The 13,657-nt window shown below is 30.1% G+C and overlaps 1 protein-coding gene, 1 long non-coding RNA gene and 1 other non-coding gene across 3 annotated transcripts; all 3 read left to right on the top strand.

Annotated features, from left to right (window-relative positions):
* The first annotated feature begins 3,032 nt into the window (after positions 1-3,032).
* Positions 3,033-3,364, top strand: LOC123226580. The gene is made up of 2 exons (XR_006504350.1): positions 3,033-3,119; positions 3,207-3,364. It is a non-coding gene; the product is annotated as an uncharacterized LOC123226580 (long non-coding RNA).
* LOC123226622 lies at positions 3,200-3,346 on the top strand. Its single transcript, XR_006504371.1, has one exon. It is a non-coding gene; the product is annotated as a small nucleolar RNA snoR135 (small nucleolar RNA).
* A 5,754-nt stretch (positions 3,365-9,118) lies between the features above and the next one.
* On the top strand, positions 9,119-13,222 carry LOC123225984 (myosin heavy chain, fast skeletal muscle-like). The gene is made up of 7 exons (XM_044650387.1): positions 9,119-9,426; positions 9,557-9,757; positions 9,853-9,975; positions 10,061-10,183; positions 10,329-12,389; positions 12,583-12,734; positions 12,896-13,222. Exons 1-7 carry the CDS (start codon positions 9,355-9,357, stop codon positions 13,137-13,139), a joined length of 2,976 nt encoding a protein of 991 aa, XP_044506322.1. The 5' UTR covers positions 9,119-9,354; the 3' UTR covers positions 13,140-13,222.
* The last annotated feature ends 435 nt before the right edge of the window (positions 13,223-13,657 follow it).

The raw sequence follows: 13,657 nt of genomic DNA, 5'->3' as shown, positions 1-13,657 counted from the left end.
ATTTTATATTTTTCTTTTTTAATCTTTTTTTAATTATTTTTTCTCATTTTTTTACCGTTGGAAAAGACCCAAGAGGATCCAACCAATATGATTGTGCTTTGGGCTCATACAGGTGATGAGATGTCTCAAAGTTGGAAGCGTTCGATCAAAAAAAATCTAAGCAAAAAATGATGGATTTATTGATAATAAGTGATTTTTATTTTTTATTTTAAAATTATTTAATCATATGTTATAATATTAATTTGTATAAATAAATAAATAAAATTTATTCGTACACAAAATTTTATATAAGAGATGAAACCATGGTGTTTGATTATGAATCTGCTTAACTTTGGGGTAGTGGCTCCTTCCTTTTCTCTCATCGATGCTTCAATTTTTAGATAGCACGTTTTTCAACTTTGTCAAACAATTGATGACCCATAATTTTGTCAAATCTCAAAGGCAGTCACATAATTTTGTCCAATCACTTATGGATTAACATTATCTGTTAGTTGTCAATACACACACCCCTAGAAGTAGTGCTGGATTCCAGTTCGAGTTTGAGCTCAACTCTATTTATATATAATAGAATTCGAGTTTGAGTTTGAGCTCGTTGAGCTCTTTGAAACTAAGCTCGAACTCATTTTGAATTAGACTCAGCTCGTTTTGAACTTGAATTTTTAACTATTTTGTTATTAAAATGACATCATTTTAATATATATTAGTCAAAATAATGTTATTTTATAACAAAATTTTTAATTAAAAAATTTGATAACTTAAGTTTGAGTTTGAATAGATTCGATTCGAATCTAGTTCTACCTATAAGTGTTAATTGGATCAGATTGGACAAAGGCCCAACTTAAAATCCGAAAAAAAGACTTGGTCTAATTTTTTAGCAGAATAGGGTCTGCTCATAGGTCTTTCAGGATTGGATTGTGAGCCTAAGGGTGCGTTTGGTTGGGAGAATTTATTATTACCTTGGTAATCTATCTATTATTCCCTTGTTTGGTTTGTCAGTAATAAAATATTACAGTAATCTTCTATTACCAATGCTGACGTGGCAGGTAATATAGGTGGTAATCTGATTACCACCTTCACCTTAGGTATTTAAAGATTACTGAGGTAATCTTTAGTTTATTATAGAAAAATTATTATTTATTAATTTTTTGAGATAAAAATAAATTTATTTTTAATTAATATGACAAATAATATAAAAAATATTTAAAAATAATTATATTCAAACGCATTTAAGTAAAATAATTTACTAGTAATCTTTTATTACCTTTAACCAAACACAATAATTATTTATACCTATCAAATTTTATCAAACATAGTAATCATTTATACCTAGTAATCTTTTAAGTAATCTATCTTCAAGATAATCTTTCTATTTTAGTAATCAAACATTACCCAAACCAAACGCCCCCTAAGTGTTAGACTTATAGGTTGGCCTCTTATTATTTATAATATTTTTAAAAATTATAATATGATATAATTAATTAATTAATAATTATAATATACAAATTACAAATATTTATAAAAAATAAAAATTTTAAACTTAAAAAAATGAGTTTAAGTTCTTTGAATCAATCTTAAATGTATGATATAACCAAAATTTTAGTTTGAATGAAACGTATTATTTAATCTTTATTTATAGTGAGACTCTTTACAAAATACAAAAATATATGTGTAGAAGTCATCAATAAATCATCTTCTACCACGACATTTTTATTTTTTTAATTATTTTTATTTTTCTTCTACCTCTCTCTTAGATCTTCTAATGACTTTTCCAACAAATTCATTGTCAACTTAAATTTAACTTTATCTGTAAAATTTGACTACTAACAATTTTTTATCCATAAAATTTTAGAAAGATTTTTTTTTTAAACCCATTTTCCAGAAATGTTAATGAAATCTATTATCAAATATACTATATTTACTAAAAAAATAATAAAATTATACATACAAATTTTTTATATGAATTAAATATATAAATTATATGTCATTATGTGATTTGATGATTTTGAATTAAAAATAAAATACTATCTAATCACATAATAATATATTATTTATATACTCAAATTGTGTACTAAAGGTCTGTACACGTAACATTGCTCAAAGTAAAAACCCCTTTATTAAATCTATAATATTTATTGAAATTGAATAACAATTTGACTAGCAAAATTTTATTAGAATTATCTCTAATCACGTTTTTATATTAACTATAGAATTAATAAAAAGAAAATTTATAAGTTAAAAAAGGTCACCAGCAGCAAATTAACCAACTGTAAACTCGATCAATTCATGCTTAAGAAGGTGTCATGTATACACAATTTTCATATATAGTTTGAATATAAAAATAATGTGTTATCGTATAATTATATATTATTTTATTTTTAATTTATAATTATCTAATTATATAATGATATATCATCTATGTATCTAAATTATATATCAAAAATAAAATATACATAATTTTATTAATAAAATTAAAATTCCAATACATGATAAAACACAAAATCAAACTTCCATAGGTACCAGCATTATAATATATCAACTAATTCTCATAAAAGGCGCCGTTAAAATTTCTCAACGACGCCCCGTTCGTAGGGCTGGATTCGAGCCGAGCCAGCTCGGGCTCGAGATCGGCTCGGCTCGGTTCGAGCCCGAAACGAGCCGGGCTCTGCTCGGCTCGATCGAGCTCGAGCCGAGCCCGAGCTAGCTCGGGTTGGCTCGGTTAATTTTTTTTTAATTTTTTATTCAAAACGGCGTCGTTTTGATTTATATATATACACAAAACGATGTCGTTTTGATATGAAAAACGAGCTGAGCCGAGCCGTTAACGAGCCGAGCAGAAAACGAGCCGAACTCGAGCCGAGCCGAGTCAGCTCGAGTCGAGCTCGAGCCGAACTCGAGCCGGTCATAAAAAAACCGAGCCGAGCCCAAGCTGGCTGCGAGCCGAGCTCGGCTCGGCTCGAATCCAGCCCTACCCGTTCGTCCGTCTCTTTTCCAAGGGCATTTAAGTGATTTCAATACAATTGATAAAACCCTAATTTTCTGCACCCTCCTCCCCATAAACGCTATATATATGACACCCTGCGCCTCCGTCACTGTAATGGAGAAACCCTAACCTTGAGAAGGTTTTCTGATTTCTTTACGTTTCTAAGTCTTTTTTTTTTTCTTATATTAATTTCGTTTGTAATTTCGTATTTCTAATGTTAAAGCAGGGATTGTGTGTATCGGCGTTGTGCCATGATGAATGCACTACGTATCCGAAAGAGTTCCCTGCAAAACTAACCAGGGGAAGATGGGCAGTTGTGGTTCATTTTCCGCCGTTGATTTCTCAACAATCATCTTCCCCACATTTTATTTCTCTGTTTTAGCTGATCTGTTAATCGGCTTTCAAGAAATTGTTTTGCTTAAATCTTTTCCATGGGCAATGCACAGAACCGGAAATTAACTCCAATGTAGGCTTGGATATGATCCGAGCCAGCTCGGTTTCAAAAATTAATTCGGCTCAAATTTATTTGATTAAAATTTGAATCGAACTTGAATAAAAATATTTGATTTATTTTTTAATTAGCGTTGAACTTGAGCTAAAGAGTATTTTGTTCAATTTTGCTCGAATTTAATTCGATTGAAGAATGTTCTAGTGTAGTTTCTTAGACATATACTTTTGTTCTAGTTGTAGAAAATTCAATTATTTTCATAGTAAGAACTTTATCAAATTATCTTCAAATTTATTTTTTATATTTTCATATTCTCTCTAGATATAATCTGAGCCAATTTAATTTCAAAAATTGATTTAATTTAATTTAAATTTATTTAATTAAAATACGAATAGAACTCAAATTAAAAGATTTAACTCTTTGGGCCGAAATCCATCCCAACTCCGGTAGAATCTTGTTTTAAGTGTAACATTGCCATGTAAACGGTGCGGTAGAGATGTCAACTAGGTATTTGCCGGACTTTTTTTCCCTGTATGTGGCTGTACTACCGCCAGGTCAGCAATTAAGATGTTAGCATGACGATATGCAGTACAAATTTAACGATGACAGGAGCTGAGATATTAGAAGCAGCATGGATTAGAGCTGGGCAAATGGGCCCGGACGAACCCGGCCCTTGTCATTAGGTTCCTGTCAGCTGATGGGCCTGGGTCCTCAGCGACAGACCTGGCTCGGGCCTTGTTTCTAAAGATAAGGCTTGGACAGCTCTTGGGAATAAGGGCTTTTTTTTTCGTAAATTGTCCATTGAAAAGAGTAGCTACTTCGGTTTGGTCCTAATTCAGAGGGCCAGCCTCGAGAGTCTCGGGCCCTGGGGAGTCGACCTGGTTTGGTTCTGTTGTCCATTTCTCAGGACTCAGTTCACTTGGAGGTATAACCGGAGTTGCTTGTGAGTAGTTTGGACGCAACTTGATTAATATTGAGTTGAATACGTTGAGTTTGGTTTTCAAACTATGTTTAAGCTTGATGATTTCGAAGAGTTTACAAACTCTTAACGTATGAATTGATTAAAATTTCTATAAGTTTAAAAAAGATATCTACATTTTTTAAATCTTATTTTTATATTTTATGAGATAATTGACATTATATAACTTTGACATTAAAATATAATAATATAATTTTTCGACTTTCGTCAATTTGACAACCCAAATTCAAGTTTGAACCAAGCCAAGCATCCCTAGCCTCACCCTTGGGACCTGTATGACTTAGCTTGTGCCAGGTTTTTGCTCACTTCTATCCTAGTACTAGAAAAATATTGTCAAATTATTTTTACAATTAAAATGGAATTTTTTAAAATCATATCATACATGTGTCATTTATGAGTTTGTTGGGCTATAAGGTAGACCCTGATTTAAATTGAGTCACGCGTTGGTTTGGTTGGAATGGACCCAAAATGATCTCGTTTAAGTTGAGTTCAAGCTCGAATTTATAAGGTTTGTATTTTTGAGTTTGAGTTTATAAATGTTCGGTTTGTCAATCTCAGAAGGTTAGAAAAGTTTAATTTGAATTAACTATAACAATTTTATTTTAACCAGTATGTATCGAAATGACATCATTTTAATTAATTTTAACTTAGTTAAGATATTGAATTGAACTCAACTTATTTTGATATTGTAATTGAATTCAAGCTCGACTTTTCTTAAATTGAGTTAAACTCACACTAATGAAAAAAAAAACTTATCAAATTTAGGTTAAATTCAAATTCAACTCCTTTTAAATTGGATTGAATTTGAATTAATTTAAATTGAAGTTTTACTATGTTCGAACCCAACCCTTATACGAGAAAGGCGGTTGAGGATATGCCATTTTTATTTCTGGCTCTCTAATTGATCTTTGGATGATGAATTAATGAGTACTTGGAGTAATAATGGGACTTGTTATAAATGCAGAGAAAAATGACGTTGGTGAAATTTAAATGAGAAAGTTACACATTTAGGGATGTCACAACCATATAATAATAATTGATATTGGCTGTGGTTGGGATAATTTTGTTTAAAATTTAAAAAGAAAATTTATAATAAAAAACGTGTTTTTCAACCCATCTAGCAATAAATGTAGATCTCGATATTACTATATGTATATTTTTTATACATAATTTTATATATAAATAATAATATATTATTATATAAATAAATATTATTTTATTTTTAATTTTTTATTATCGAATTATATAATAATACATAATTTTTTATTCATATAACATTACTTTATTGCTATTTAGTTCCAATGAATTTTAATCATCAAACCAAAACAATTTGCAATATAAAAGGAATTACCTTTATATTTGAGATATTTATTTTTATTAATTTGTGTGTTGTCTTTGCTACTCGTAAAACATATATAATTAATTGTGCAAGTGATTTTGTTTAATATTTAAATTAATTACTTTACATTTGGTTCTCAATAAATCTTTTCTTTTTCAGTAGAATAAAATCTCATCTGAATTAAATCGTCATTTTTAAAACTGAATCAATCATATTGAATAAGATAAATCTCAAATCCAATAATTGATCATATAACCACTGAATCAAGTAAGTAAATAATTTAATTTTTATATATCGTTAGAAAAAACTTAAACTTATAATTTTTTACATATAGAGTTTTTTCTTTTATCATTCAAACCATCCCATCAGGGTTTCAATAAATCTATATTTGTTTTTTTCTCAATAATCTATATTCTTCAAATGACGGTGCTATGTGAATAAAATCTTAATAATTAGGTATTTGAATAATGTAACATTACATTATTTTATCTTTAATTTGAATATATTATTCATATATTTAATTATATATTAGAAGTTATATATATACATAATTTTATTATTTTTCGTAACACCTAGTCATATAAAAGGGTACAAAAGTATCATTAGCTTATTAATTTCTCTTAGTACCAATTTCAATTAATTCTAAAACCATTTAACTACCATTTGCAGGTTTGCACCAAATATCAAACAAATTTTCAAAAATGAAGTTAGGGAGAAGGGATTATTTTTATAACTAAGTAAAGATGGAATGAAATACAATGACCAAATGACTGTTTCTCATATGAACTTTTATCAAACAATAATTTTCCACTGTTTTAAATTTGAAAATTCTATGTGTCCACCCATTATTATTCACTTTTATTAATAAAAATTGTTTGAATTTAGTTTGAATAACTTAGTTACGATCGCTGTTGGGATTGTTGGAATTATTAAGGTTTGATTATTTTTTTTAATTGGATTTTGAATTTTAGTTGTTTTAATTAGTTTCCCAGTTGTCCACCCCTGTTGTTGTTGTTGTCTACCCAAACCTGACAATGTTGTTGCCACTCTCCACAAAATAATAAATAATTTCATTACCCAATTACAAACTTATATTTTAATTTATACAACTTATTTATATGTAATTTTACTCTACCTTTTTATCTTAAACAATGAAAAAATGTTTAATTTGAATAATATTTTATTACTAAAATTAAAAAAATTAGTTTAAAAAAAATTACTTAAAAGACTATTAAATATAAATGATTATTATATTTAATAAAATTTAATATGTATAAATAATTATTGCATTTATTTAAATATAATAAAAAAATATTAGTATATTTTTTTACTTAAATATCTTTGAATATGATTATTCTAAAATATTTTTATATTATTTATTATATTAATTAAAAAATAAAATTATTTTTATCTTGAATTAATAAATCAAAATATAATTATAATAAAATCAAAATTATTTTAATAATTTTTTAATATTTAAAATAAAATAATAATAAAATTACTATTTATATTATCAGTTATATTCTCATTAATTTAATATAATATTTTATTATTAATAAATTAAATAAAATAATAAAAATAGTAAAATATAAAGATAATCTTTCTCTAATAACAACCAAACGACTCGTGAGAGTCTTTCTTTTTCTCATAATTTGGATGGGAAGTGATAAGTCAGCCAAATTCGTTTAATCAAGGCATATTTGTGTATTTAAAAATGCTGGAAACTTTGGTGAGGCTGTACGTGTTAATAATAGATATCATTCCTGCCATGTGACTGTTGTCCCTACAAATGAGTTTATCAAACACTTATTTTTACCATTAATTTACACTTGTCAATTAAAGTCCAGTCACTCTTCCATGATTTGGCCTTTCCAATAACGTCACAATCATTATTACACTATTATTCTCAAAGAATATCATATTCCATAACCACCTCTAAATAAATTGATGGGTCCCTAATGGATTGATTTAGTAAGATCTTTTAATTTTCAATCAAATTATACCTCCACTTCAAAATGTTTTTTTTACACAATTTATATATATAACTCATATATTATTATATAATTAAATAATTTTAAATTAAAAATAAAATAATACTTAATTATATGATAATATATCATTTATATATTCAAATTATATAAATATAACATTACTTTTTAACCTATTAAAAAAAAAGATTTGAACATAGGATCAGACTTGTATTAATAATATATTGAGTAATATTATATATATTTGCATTTGATTATTTAATTAAATATTTAAATAATTTATTAACATATGATAAAATATTATTTTATTTTTAATTTAAATAATAAAAATATCTATACATAATTTTAAGTATATAATTGGATATATATATGATTGGGTTGACATATTATTTATATACTAAATTATATATTCAAAACTATATACATATAATATTACTCTAATTTAAATAATTTAATCATATAATATTATATTATCTAATTTTTACTATAAATACTCAAAAAATATTTTTTGATAACAAATAATCTTATTCAAATCAAATAGTTTTTTTAAAATTGAATTAATTATACTAAACATATCATACCTTAGATTTAATGGTTAATCATATAATTAATAAATTAAATATATTATCTTAATAGATTATCAAAAAACTTTAATCCAAACTCTATTTGGGACCCATCCAATAGGGGCAATACTGGAAAAAATATTTCACGTAGTTTTATTATATGTTTTTGGTATTAACTACCCTCACCTAAGTCGTAGAAAATTGTAACAATAACGTCCTATTGAAACAACTTTTTCTTAGACATTTACAGCTAAGGAACAATAGAAGCTCATGAATGACATTATGGAATTTCACCTTTATAATAAAGAACCCTTACTTTTTGGTTTTGGTGAAGAAGACATTTCAACCAGGCTTTTCTGAGGGTCATAAAGGCGCACCTCGTGCCTTCCTGCACCAAAAAGAAAAGTATATCATTACTCTAAAGCAATAATCGATTCTCCCTAGTCCCTGCAAATGAACAAATTATATTTTGTATTATTTTAATGTAAAAATTATACACAAATTTATTTCATAACCTGAATCCTAAATCCTTGGCTAGGAAAACAGAATAAGTTACACAAGGGAACAAAATGAATTAATTGGTTTACATAATAGGAAATAATATATTATAAATTATATATATATACTTTTGATATATAATTTTAATATATAAATAATATATCATTATATAATTAAATCATTTTAAATAAAAAATAAAATAATATTTAACTATATAATGACACATAATTAATATACTTAAATTATATATAAAAAATATATATATATAAAAATACAGTTAATTATGTCAGGCTAAAATAACACACCCTCTTATTTATTGATTATATTCTGTTTCTGCAATGTAGCCATTTTTTATGGACTTTGGAGTTGACATGTTAAAGCTGAACTGAACTGGAGCCTCTTGTTTGCTTGCTCTCGTTTGTAAACAAAATTCTAAATTTTGCTGCAAAAAGTTCCAAAGAAGCGGCATGATCATTTGCCAGAGTCTCCGTGAGTTGAGTGGAGACTTGTAACAAAGATTGACTGACAAAAACTAGAAGCTTTTTCCGAAACCCAAAAAATGTTCAAGTCATGGAGGAAAGACAAGGACAAGTTCAAAGCTGTTTTCAAATTGCAGTTTCAGGCAACTCAGGTATGACTATGAATTTCACACTTCAAAAAGTAAACCATCATTTGCCTTGTAGCCTAATGGGTTTTATGAGATAAAGTGATTTAGAGGTTTCATGGGTGCAAGATCTCACCTGGTTTTGTTGAAGTTGCAGGTGCCACCGTTGAAAAAATCAGCTGTGATGATTTCTTTGGTACCTGAAGATGTTGGAAAAACAGCTTTTAAAATGGAGAAAGTTGCAGTCCAAGATGGAACTTGTTTGTGGGAAAGACCAATCTATGTAACGGTGAAACTCACAAGGGATTCTAAAACAGGGAAAATCCATGAGAAAATTTACCATTTCGTTGTTTCAAGTGTATGTTGTTCTATCATCTCAGCTTCTTTGTTTATTTCTCCTTTCTTGAGTGAACCTTTCTTCATTGGCCTTCCCAATTCTTGTGGCTGTTGCAGGGATCGTCAAAATCAGATTTCCTCGGTGAAGCTTCAATTGATCTTGCAGATTTTGCAGCAGAAACTGAACCATTAACTGTATCTCTGCCGCTAAAGTTTGCGAATTCTGGTGCAATTTTGCATGTTAGTAGTTCTCTCTTCCATTCTCAATTTTTGTTCTGTAAATACCTGCAATGATTCATTTATAGTAAATTATCTGTGGAGACAGCTGACAATTGAGAAGATTCATGGAGCTACTGATCTCAGAGCCATTGAAGGAAATGGAGATAATATCCCTAGTTTGAAGAACCAAGAGAACAATATAGACGGAGTGCAACAAAATTTTGAAGAAGTATTGTCTCCTATCATTTACCTTGACAATTTTCTTTTAGAACAATTTTCGAAGATTAGAATTCCGACCGAAAACGATTTTAACGCTACAAATAGAGAAGCACATTGCCTATCATGAAAGGTTGTGATTCTAATTGTTCTTGCAGGATAAGGACTTGAATATAATGGCATCCCAGAATGACAACAAAATCTGCAGCCTCAGAGCATCCACTGGCTCTGCTATTACATTGGCATCAATCTGGGACAGCGATTCAGAGCAGAATATTCAACTGGATCCTGCAAGCATCCAATCACCTGTCAGACAAAACTCTATGCCTCCTCGGGGAATAGCCAATGTCATTTCAAGCAAAAAACACTCACACCGGAGATCAAACACAGACTGGTCGGTTGGTTCAGTTTCGGATGGAAGTTTAGTTGACTCTACAAACAGCCTAGAAGATACCCTTCCAAGAGACTTGCAAGACGTTACAGATGGTTCAGTTTCTCATCTCAAAAGTGAATTGGCTATTATGATGAGGCAGGTAGAACTATCAGAACTAGAATTACAAACTCTTCGGAAACAGGTTGTGAAGGAGAACAAACGGATGCAGGATCAGTCGAAACAAATTGCTGGCTTGATTGAAGAAAGAGAGGAACTGAAAACAGAATGTGAACAACTCAGAAGACAAAACTCTATAGCTGAGACAGAAGTTGAAAGCGAGCTGCAAGCAGAGAATGATTATTTAAGGGTTGCACAAGAAGAAATTAGAGAAGAGCTCAATCATCAAAAGGAAATTAATGCCAATTTTCGGTTGCAACTGCAGAAGACACAAGATTCAAACACTGAGTTGATTCTTGTGGTGAAAGATCTCAATGAAATGTTGGAGCAGAAAAACAAGGAAATATCTGCTCTCTCCAGCAAGGTAGATGAAACAAGTAAATTTGATGAAAACCTATTAGAACTTGAAGCCAAGATACAAAATAATGAAAAAGAGGCAGAAATGCTGAAGCAAAAAATCATAGACCAAAGTGGTGAAATAGAGTTTTACAGAAAACATTCGGAGGAACTAGAGATGCATGCCAAAAAACTCACCAAGGACTGTGATGCCCTAAAACAAGAAAATCAGCATCTTTCTTCAAAGTTAGAGGAAAACCAGCTGCAAGAATCGATGAAGACAAGTGAATGCTTGGAGCTTTTGGCCACTGTTGAGGAACTTAAATCACAAGTAGAGAGATTGGAGGACAAAATTAAACAGCAGTCACAAGAATACTCAGAATCTTTAATAGCCATTAATGAACGTGAAAGACAGGTCAAGGAATTTAAGCAAGAACTGGTGAAGCAGGCACAAGAATTTGAAGACAATCTGGATGTTGTGTCATGTGCCAAAACAGAGCAGGAACAGAGGGCTATTCGAGCAGAGGAGGCCCTGAAAAAGACCAGGTGGAAAAATGCTGTTACAGCTGAGCGGCTGCAGGAAGAATTCAAAAGACTTTCTGTGGAAATGGCATCTAAAATTGATGACAGTGAGAAGGTGGCCACAAAAGCAATGACAGAATCAAATGAACTGCTCATGCAGAAAAAAATCCTGGAAGAAATGCTGCAGAAAGCCAAAGACGAGCTTGGTTTAATTAAGAATCAGAATGGAGAGCTCTCCAGGCAAATAGAGCAAATGTCTTTGGAAATAAATCATAAGTCTGACCAGCAAGAAGCTTCCTCAATGGAGATTCAAACACTAAGGACTGAGATAGAGAACCTTAAAAGGGAGAAGCATAAGTCCTCTGATGCAGAAAAAAACACAAAGCTGAGAGGTGATGTGGAACAGCAATTGTCAGTGGGTGAAACTGATATTCTGATACGAAGATGGAATAAAGAAAAGGATGATTTGGAGAAGAAATTTGCTTTAGCAAAGAAGGAAGCAGAAAAAGCACATAAAGAGTTCATTTTGATGAAGTCCTTGAAGGATGAAAAGGAGATGATGATAGGAAATTTGCAGTCAGAAGTCAAGACTCTAAGAGTCCAGCAAAGTGAACTCAAAAGTAGCTTGACTGGGGAAGAACTTGAGAAAGATAACCTGAGAAAACAGGTTATTCAGTTGAAGAATGAGCTACAGAAGAAGGAAGAGCGAATAACCAGTATAGAGAAAAAATTCAAGAACTACAGCAATCAAGCTTCAATTTCAGACATGCAAATTATATCAAGTTTGAAAGCAAGATTGGGATTTCATAAGGTGATTATTCAACTACAAGACTTTAATCAAACATAAAATATAATTACACTTATGCATGTCATGTTTATAAACACAATGCATATAGTGCTACATGTCTCTAAGATATGACTTGACAAAATGGCGTATATGTTTAATTTTTTTGGCATGCAGTTCAAGCATATAACTTAAACTGACTAGTTTACCAAATCAACAGGACCAATCGACATGGAAGGAAGCAGCAACGGAAACTCCAGGGAATCCAGCTCTGCTAAAAGAAAACAATCTCAATATCATGATTAAAGAACTAGTAAGCATCATGGAACAGGTTGACGTACCACCATTTGATGGGTACAAGTATTCAATTAGGTATATTAGTTCACTTCTTTTTTGCTCAGACCTTTGCAATTTTCCATCTGTGTCCCATCTGTATGTGTCAGTATGGAGCAGTTAGAGATATACGTAATAAGAAGTTTACATTCACTTCTAATCACGGTCTGTCTTTTTTATTCCTTTCCCACTTTTCACAGGAAGGACGAGATGTGCTCTAAGAAAGGGCTGAAATCGCCCACTTCCCATTCCAGAGATGCAGAGAAGACTGAACTGTTAACTCAAGTGACAATACTGAAGGAAAAAAATAAATGTATAGAAACGGAGCTGAAAGAAATGCAAGAGAGATATTCAGAAATAAGTCTCAAATTTGCTGAGGTGGAAGGTGAAAGGCAAGAACTTGTAATGACTGTAAGAAATCTCAAGAATGGTAAGAAGAACTAGAATTTGCAAACTTGCAAGAACTGAAATTTGAAAATTTTCCATCAATGGAGCGGCATAATTCTTTATGCAGTTTTTCTTGGTAAGATTGTTATGCTAGAGTTTGATCAAGCAGACTTTATCCTGTTGATGAGTGAAACATACTAAACATACATATTCGTAGGAAAAGCAAAACTACTAGAAAAAACATGGACATGGAACCGAGCACCCAATACGTAATATAGGGCTAAATATGCACCTAAACAAGCTTAATTATTGTTTTTTCAAAGATATCTGGCTTTTTCAATGGTAAAATGTACACAAACTGTTGAGATAAGTAGGTCTCACAGTGGGAAGAAAAAGAAAAATAAAAGGGTATATAATATAATGAGTATCCAAATTAAATTAGCTTAAGTCTTTTTGACAATTGAAACTCAAAACATGTTAAAACTCATTATTAATAAAGATGTTGATCCACACTCCAAGTTTAAAGGGATCAATATTTCCAATGTAAACAAAATTAGCTTCACTCCACAACTTTA

The sequence above is a fragment of the Mangifera indica genome, chromosome 9 (assembly GCF_011075055.1).
Source record: "Mangifera indica cultivar Alphonso chromosome 9, CATAS_Mindica_2.1, whole genome shotgun sequence".
Taxonomy (NCBI): Eukaryota; Viridiplantae; Streptophyta; class Magnoliopsida; order Sapindales; family Anacardiaceae; genus Mangifera; species Mangifera indica.
The sequence above is the reverse complement of the archived record's forward strand: the minus strand, read 5'-3'. Positions and strand labels throughout refer to the sequence as shown.